The sequence below is a fragment of the Rhinopithecus roxellana genome, chromosome 11 (assembly GCF_007565055.1).
Source record: "Rhinopithecus roxellana isolate Shanxi Qingling chromosome 11, ASM756505v1, whole genome shotgun sequence".
NCBI lineage: Eukaryota > Metazoa > Chordata > Mammalia > Primates > Cercopithecidae > Rhinopithecus > Rhinopithecus roxellana.
The window spans coordinates 79,949,746-79,958,561 of NC_044559.1; the positions used below are offsets into that span (position 1 = coordinate 79,949,746).

General features: G+C 34.4%; 1 protein-coding gene across 2 annotated transcripts in view; it reads left to right on the top strand.

Moving 5' to 3' along the window:
• Positions 1–8,572, top strand: part of LOC104658026 (protein FRA10AC1) — a 33,831-nt gene extending 25,259 nt beyond the window's left edge. The window contains exons 12-14 of one of the 2 annotated variants that reach the window (XM_010357918.2): positions 1,584–1,622; positions 7,420–7,498; positions 8,394–8,572. In XM_010357918.2, the coding sequence (XP_010356220.1) occupies positions 1,584–1,622; positions 7,420–7,498; positions 8,394–8,436 (161 nt within the window). In that variant the 3' untranslated portion in view covers positions 8,437–8,572. The remainder of the gene's footprint in view (positions 1–1,583; positions 1,623–7,419; positions 7,499–8,393) is intronic. The other variant, XM_010357919.2, reaches the window with a different exon arrangement.
• Positions 8,573–8,816: the final 244 nt, after the last annotated feature.

Sequence of the window (8,816 nt, forward strand, 5' to 3'; positions counted from 1 at the left end):
TGATAATGCTTGCTCCCATAGTAGGCATTCAATAAATGTAAGTGAGTGAATCAGTGAATTCAACCACATTTTCTCAAAGTCAGAGGAACTTCAGAGATCAGTTCTGGAATCATGACTGAAAGGATATTCTTTAGTTTTGCTTTTCAAAGTATGGTCCTCTGGGCAGCATTTGGGAACTTGTTAGCAACTCACAATCTCAGACCCTTCCAGATCTACTAACAAGTTCCCAGGGCGAATCATATGCACTAAAGTTTGAGAGAGGCACTGCTGTGTATCATGTGATTGTTCTGCATTGGTTCAACATTTCCAGGGAAAAGGAACCCACTACTACCAAAAATAATGCTTTATATTTTCAGGTAGTTGTAATTGCTAGCATGTTTCTCTTAACATTCAGCCCAAATCTACAGCTTCCTCCCTTTGGTGCTAATTATGTCCTTGGGCCTCCAAATTAAGCCTAACGTCTTTTTTACCTGTAGAACTTTGGATATTGGGAAGCAGGTATCATGCTCCTCATTAGAGGATGACAGGAAAGAATACATTTCCTATTTCCTTACCCTGTAGTTCTTATACTCTTCACCTGGTCTAAAGGGGCCAAAAACTTTGGGTTATGAGGCCTCCTATCCGGGAACATTGGAGGAATTGTTACTGTCTATCTGTCACCTGCCCTTTTTTACTTTATCATCCTTCAGAAATATTTTCCCTGAGGTCTTATTGCAGGAAACTCTGTATCATAGTGATTTTTTAAAAAATTATACTGATAGATCTTCAGTGCCTTTCTCTCTCTGTTTCTGTCACTGGATGACCATTGTAGAGCCAAGAATTTTTGTTTTATGACATAATTTTTGTGTTCTTATCAATTACTGAGAACTAATGCTCATCTGCATATGACTTTAGAAAAGATACTGTAAAAAGCAAGTATTTGTAAACTGCTTTCAAATGTTGAACATCTCTATAGATAATAAATTATTGCTTATATTGAAGCTAATCTGTGAGGTGTTCTTTTTAGCAATATGAGATTTTTTTTGCAGGTATTCATTATTTTTTAAGTTTTGTGCTGGCTATTACAGACCAATGAGAACATAAGATATGATCCCTGCCTAAAAGAATGTAACATTTTAATTAGGGAGGTAAGACTAAGGAACATGAAAGATTAGAAAACAGTGTGCGGTGGCTCAAGCCTGTAATCCCAGCACTTTGGGAGGCCGAGACGGGCGGATCACGAGGCTAGGAGATCGAGACCATCCTGGCGAACACGGTGAAACCCCGACTCTACTAAAAAAACACAAAAAACTAGCCGGGCGAGGTGGCGGGCGCCTGTAGTCCCAGCTACTCGGGAGGCTGAGGCAGGAGAATGGCGTAAACCCGAGAGGCAGAGCTTGCAGTGAGCCGAGATCGCACCACTCCACTCCAGCCTGGGCGACAGAGCGAGACTCTGTCTCAAAAAAAAAAAAAAAGAAAACAGTGAAGTGCTTATCTGTAAGACTATAAGCAAACTAGAATATTGCTAAGAATTCTGGTTACAGCTACAATGATTGCACTACTATAGGATGATACTTAATAAATCAATGATGTTTCCTTTTCAGGGCATTCATCTTCAAAGAAATCAGAAGATTCTCTAAATAGTAAGTAACAAGTATTTATTTAATAAAAATATGCATTTGATGTATTTGCAATTTAGATTTCCCATGAATTGTATCTTACTCTGATGTGATTGTTGTTTTTGTTAATTATTTTTATACATGAGAAAAACTGTAGAAAAAAGGCCAAAAGTGTATAGGATTTATTCCTCAATTAAGGGCATTAAGAAGTTTCTTATTTTAAGTATAGAGAGCATTAAAAATTTTACCAGTTAATACAGTGGATATATCTTTCAATTTCATGTTACAAAATGTGAAGGAAGAAAGATAAAGGGATGAGGTTGAAATGGATTTAAATTAGTCCTATGGTTTTCCCTAGTTTGGATCAAAACCGATTGGATTTCGTTGAGTATTTGCTGCAAATTTTATTATTTTTTTCCCTGCAATATTCCAAAAAGTATTCACAATGACTTTTAAAAACATACACAATACTTTTTTTAAGGTTAAAAAAGTCAGAATAATGGAAAAATAAGATAGAATAGCAATGTAAAGCTACAGTTATACACACAATTGTATTCTAAAAAGTCCTGCATAATTGCAAAGATAGATCACAAATTTGTCAGTGTTCTTCCTAACAACCAAACCTAAGAGTGAAACCAGCAGTAGAAAGATTAATTGTACCCATAAGATAATAATGAGAACTCCTAGAGTGTTCAGCTTTTTCCTGGCAGTTTTGAGAGAAGAGTCTTCTATGGGTTTATAAAAGGGTACATCAATTTGTGTCATAACAAACAGTAGCTTTGAATCTAAACAGTAATACAGTGTTGAATTTTTTAAAGACTTGTATTAGGCTCAAGGCCTAATAATAAGGTGTAGTTCAATAGCGTATCTAATTCATTTTATACTCTCTGGACTTATTTCATAGAAATTTAGAAACTTGAGATTTCTAGGCTTACTTGATTATTTTATTTTATGTTTTTGGAGACAGAGTCTTGCTCTGTCACCCAGGCTAGAGTGCAGTGGCACGATCTCGGCTGACTGCAACCTCCGCTTCCCAGGTTCAAGTGATTCTTCTGCCTCAGCCTCCCGAGTAGCTGGGACTGCAGGCACCCGTCACCATGCCCAGCTAATTTTTGTATTTTTAGTAGAGACGGGGTTTCCTCATGTTGGCCAGGCTGGTCTCGAACTCCTGACCTTGTGATCTGCCTGCCTTGGCCTCCCAAAGTGCTGGGATTGCAGGCATGAACCACCACACCTGGTCACTTTGTTATTTATAAACCTAAGAATTAAGAAAAAAATTTTTTTATGACTTTAAGATTTATTGTGGCAAACTCAGGGAAAAAAGTTTGATAATTATTCCAAATTCCAAAACTCAAATATAAACATTATTTGCATTTAGTATAATTCTTAAGAAATCTTAAATATTCAATGATCAGAAATTTTGCACTGAGAAAAATAGAAATTTTAAGATATTTCTTGTTTAAAAATTTAGTGGAGAGGGAGATGATGGAGGTATTCCTCTAGCTTAGGAATATAGTATATTCCTTATAATTATTTTGCTTGTACCAACTTTGTTTTCAACATATTTGAAGTATCTTAAAGCACTGATACTTTCTCTGCATGTAAATTCTAATTTATCAGGAAGTCCTTTCCTAAATTAGATAAAATGTAGTGACAGTTTCGAAAGTACTGCCAAGTATAAGATCAGTGGACCAATGTTATCTCAGGATGAAATCATAGGTACATACTTCAACAAAGGTGTACACAGGCTAAAGTGGGAAAGTGTATTTTAGTTTTCATCTATTTCCAACAGTGAGAGGTGTGAATGTTTATGTAATATAGAAAAAATTCCCCTTTTTCAGTTCTAATTTTTTTTTATTAAAAAGTATTTTGGGGGAAATTCTTGAATCACTGATTTATATTATTCTTTTATTTCTTCTGCCTGCTTTCTCCCTCCCACTGTCTTTCACCCCTGCCCTCTGAATCCTTCCCTGCCTCCTAGAAGTAGCACTTAATGCTCTTTTACCTCTCCTCAGCTAAATCAAATTTTTACTAGTAGAAGCAGGGTGAATACTGTGAAGACTATATCCAATCTGAGAAACCTCTAGCTAGTTTGGCCTTATAAAAACAAATTATCCACTTCAAACTGACCTTCTGTTTGGCAGCCAGAAAGTTATTTACCATAGTAAGCAGGAAACATATACATTGTTATGGTATGCCAACCCCAGATATCCTCTCAGGCGGTCAGTCATCTGTATTACATGGTCTTGACAATTTCAGACCTCACATTTTGCTATTTATTTTATTTCCATTTGGACAATACTCAGTTACCTTCTTAACTCATTTGACTTCTGGATTATTAAAACCAAATCCATGGAGAAAAACTCAATTTCTGTTGGCACAGTAACAAGTGCTTTAGATATGTTACTTTATTTAATCTAATAATGTGCATTAATATCCTCATTTTGTAGATGAGAAAAATCAAGACCTAGAGAATGTCTTTAAATGAATGAAGAAACTCAATTTTTAAAAATTATATATTTAAAGTATACAACTTGATGATTTGCTGCCCTCTTAACAAATTTCAAGTATTGTTATCTGTGGTCACCTTGCACATGAGACCGCCCAAGAACCAGAGAATTGAAGCAAAGTGTCCAAGGTCAAATAGTTAGTGGCAAAGCTAGGATTAAACATAAGTTTATAATTCCAAAGTCTATGCCCTTTACCTGTATTATCAATCAATAACTGCTCATCAGTGAAATCAACTGTATGTCTATTCTTTATACCCCAGTTTTGGCGTATGCATTGTACAGATCCACATTAAATGAATTTCATCTGTCTATGTTTCACTTCTGTCTGTAAAATGGGTATAAAGAGACCTACTTTGTTGGATTATTATCAGAATCAAATGAGAAAACATACATGTAAAGTATGTGCCTGACACAAAATAAGTCCTTAATAACCTGTAGTTATCATTGTTATCGGAGAAAAGAAAAATACAGACATGTAAATCCTGTGTTTGTTCTCTAGAATTGATGAAATCAAAAGTTAAGTCTATAAAAATCTGACCTGTCCATTTGTTACCATGATTATTGGAGCCATTTGCCATTGCTTCAGTAGGGCAAGTTATTAGTTACCATATAATATCCACAAAAACCAAGATGATAGACCTACTTTCATTATTCAAAACATGTAGGGAAAATTGTGTACAATTTATTTAGGCACTACACTCTAAAGGGAACACTGAAAACTTGAAGCAGGTCAAGAAGAAAAAAACTGAGATATTGCGAGAACTTGAAATTATGTTGTAGGAAGAATGTTGGAGTAACTCCAGATGTTTACCTGGGAGAAGAGTGAAGGGATGGGAGGGAAGAGGTGAGGAAGTAGACATGGAAATTACTGCAAGGCTGCTACTATGTAGGAGACTTGTTTTTTATGACTCTGGGTTGGCAGAACTGCCCAAAGACAGATTTTTGCCTTAATTTAAGGAAAAACTTGTCCCTTAGAACTGCCTGACAAAAGAAATGGAGAAATGGGCTGCCTCTGGAGTAATGAGTGTTCCAGCATGGATTGAATTGGCACTTGTTACTGGAGGTGTTGCAGTGAGAGGTTCATTCATTGGATAAGTGTTGGATTAAATGACCTCCGGGTTCCCCTTTCAACTCAGAAAGTCAGTGACTTAAATTCCGATCCCTGCTTACCAATAATTACTGAATAGATTTGACAGTGATGCATTCTTTTGTGTTGCCAGTTCTTCCAATTGTTATGTCCTTAGTAACACCCCTCCCACCCCTGGCAGGTTGTAACAGTTATGATAGTAATGATTTGTAGTGACTGCCAGCCCTCAGGGAACCAGGATACTATAGATTCACAGGGTTATAAGGGACCGTAAAGGTCATTTAGTCCAGTCTTGTAGACTTGATTCTCTAGGGATATCTGGCCACTTTTTTAATGGGTATTTTTTAAGACAATTATTTTATAATGTTACTCTAAACTGACTTGATTTTTTAGTAAAATTGATTGACTGGTATCAGAAAACTGGTGTAAGAAAGCTGGCATGTGGAAAGTACTCTTGGAAGGGAACAAGATAACAGCTGTCCACTTCTAAAGGCCTTGTAGGTTTTGTTCTCTGGCATCATTAACATTAGCAGAGTAATATACTAGTAATAACCTTACTAGGCCTAATTAGTTTTTCTCTGCTTTCTTTATCTCATACTAGTGAGTTTTCATAAAAATAAGAGAAGATTTTAATTCTTTTTTTCCTCCACATTATCAATTTGGGACACTGGCCATTCCAGTGATGGCTGTCATTGAGCCAGGAATCTTGTTTTCAAGATTAAAATTTTATCATTTGTATGTAGATCATTAGAAAACAAAATACCCTCCCCCCTTTTGCCATTTTTGCTGGAATTGCTGCCAGAATAGATTCAGTTAGGAGCAAAGTTCAGACACACATGTTGATTCAAGGATCAGAGTCCAACAGGTAAAAGGCTAGATCCACCGTAACAAATCAATGCTCTTTTATTTTTGTTGTGTTTAACTAAAGGACATTCTGTATTGACAGGCCACATTTGTGCCACTTCTTTTTTAGACTAATAATCATTATTGGAGAGGAATTGTTTGCTAATGTAACTACTTTGTGGATTATAGTGTTATTGCGTGATAATTTTGCCATATTTTTAAAATTTTAGTTGACTAATAAAGGTGATTTATTTGAAACATGTCTATTTTGTCATATTTTTATATATAAATAAAGTATCTTTATTGTTTTTACTGATTTTGAAGGTAATTCATGCTCATTGTTTAAAATACAAACAATTTGAAAATGTTTAAAATAGAAAGTAAAATTATTCCAGGCCCACAGGTAATATAATCACTGCTAAATTTGGTTGGCTTTTGCAGACTTACAATACATATATAAAATTACATGTATGTATATAATGTGCATATGTTTTTAACATATATGTTATACTATGCATACTTTTTGTAACTTTTTAAAAATTTGATATCGAATGGGCATTTTTCTATTGCAGTACATACAGATATGCTAATGTTTTTAAACAGCTGTATAGTATTTATTTAACCAGTCATTAATCCCTAATTGGTGGGGAATTAGGTTGTTTTTTGTAGTTGTTCTTATACAGTGTGCATCTTTGTACATATGTATCAGAGGTGCTTATTTATCTGTGTAAGTAATCAAATTCCTAAAAGCAGCATTGCTGGTCACAGGGTATGTGTTTTAAACTGATCTATATTGCCAGATATTTTTCTCCAGAAGAAGGTTTACAAAATTTCATTCACAGCAATGTGTGAGAATGCCAGTTTCTTCACTGAAACAGGCTTCTTCTCATTATGTAATCAGCATTAGTTTTTTTAAATGTCTGACGATTTTTTAAAAATAATTTAACTAGCTGGTCTTACATACTAGCTCAGTTCTTAAGGTGCTAATCTTAATGTAAACATGTTCTCTACAGATGTAAATCTTAACTTGCATGTCTTCTGTTAACCAAGGAAAAGAAGAAACTAGATCAGAAACAACTGTATTGCAAGAGATAATTCACTTATAAGAGTTAATATTGGAATTGCTACTTTAACTCAGTGTAACTTAGAGAAGTTTCCATGAGACTTAAAATCCTTGGCCTTTTTGCTGTGACTCTTTGTATCCCTTGGCCTATTTATATATGTTTTAAAAGAATTTATTGTACATGTGAGAGTGAATTAAATTTTTAGAAAGCCGTAAAAGTTGAAGCTGAGTTAAATAAAAAGTTAATTATTGGCGAATAGTTCAAAATGTGTTTTAACTGTAATAGATTTTTAAAAATCATCTCTTTTAAATGAACAGGAAACTCTGATGAGGAAGAAAGTGCTTCAGAATCTGAACTTTGGAAGGGTCCACTACCAGAGACAGATGAAAAATCACAGTAAGTGCTGATATTAATAGATAATATGTACCTTTTCAATCAGTTTAGGAAGCTATAACCATGGCTTTATTAATGGAAAAATACAACATCATGGTGATCTATTTAATGCCAAAGACTGCCTAGCCTGGTAAGATTAGAGCTTATTCCCAGCCATTGTCGTAAGAGCCAACACGTCCAGCTTCCGCCTGGTAAATAAATCTTTAATCAGTTCACTTTAACAGATGACCCTCTAGTCCTTGATTGGATTTCTTCAGAGATGGCTGTTTCCTAAGCTTCCAGAGAAGCCTATTCCATCATACTGTGATTATCATAAACCTATGCAAGGGAGCCCCTTGCATGGGAAGTACACTTCTACACTGCTATACTGCTGTCACACTGGTCTTTTAAAAGTAAAATAATATTTACTGCTACAAATACATAATACATTTACTATGCTCAGTGTAGTATAAAAACTACAGCCTAAGGAGATTTACCCAGTTCCCCAGTATATCTTAGGCTTACATTTTTCCTTAAAAAGTTTCTTTTTTATTCACTTCTTGAGCAGACTATAATTTAAAATGAGAATGAACAGAGAAGTTATAAAGTAAGCCCAAAAAGTAAAGAGAAGCAATGACATTTTACAGGTATTTCAAAGCAAAATTTTAGGTAATATATTTAGGGAGAGGTGCCAACATATGAAATATTTTTATTTTAATCAATCTGGGTATAGTTATGATTATTCTAGAAACTAAGAATTATTTGATGGCTGAATCATGGGAATATATTGATATATAGCAGAAGCAGCCAATATGTTGACTTAAAGTATTTTATTTTTATTAATCTCATATAATGTATCATGTAGTAATTTTTTTACTCTATTTATCGATCTTAATATGTATGCTTTTTTTTTAAATAGGGAAGAAGAATTTGATGAGTATTTTCAGGATTTGTTTCTATAAGACGAGAGAAACTTAATGTGAAACTTCATGAAGTTTTAAACTTCATGCAATTTGAAATTTCATGTAAGTTTTTATCTGCGAGTTACAGCTTGTGTGGTTTGTCTTTGGAAATAAAAATCTAGGTTCTCTCAGAATGTCAGATGCTTTGGAAATTCATTAGTTCAATTAAAGACTTTCCTGTCCTTTAAATATCTTTTCAATTGCTTATCTACAATTCTGTTTTATCTAGCTCCTAGAGGATAGAGCTGGACAGATTCCATTGCTCCTACATTTTGTAGGTTTTTTTGCACTGCCTTCATTATTTATCTTCTCTTGCCTTTATTATTTTATTTTATTGTTTTTTCTTTTTCTGTTTTTTAGAGCCACCAATACTGGATTTG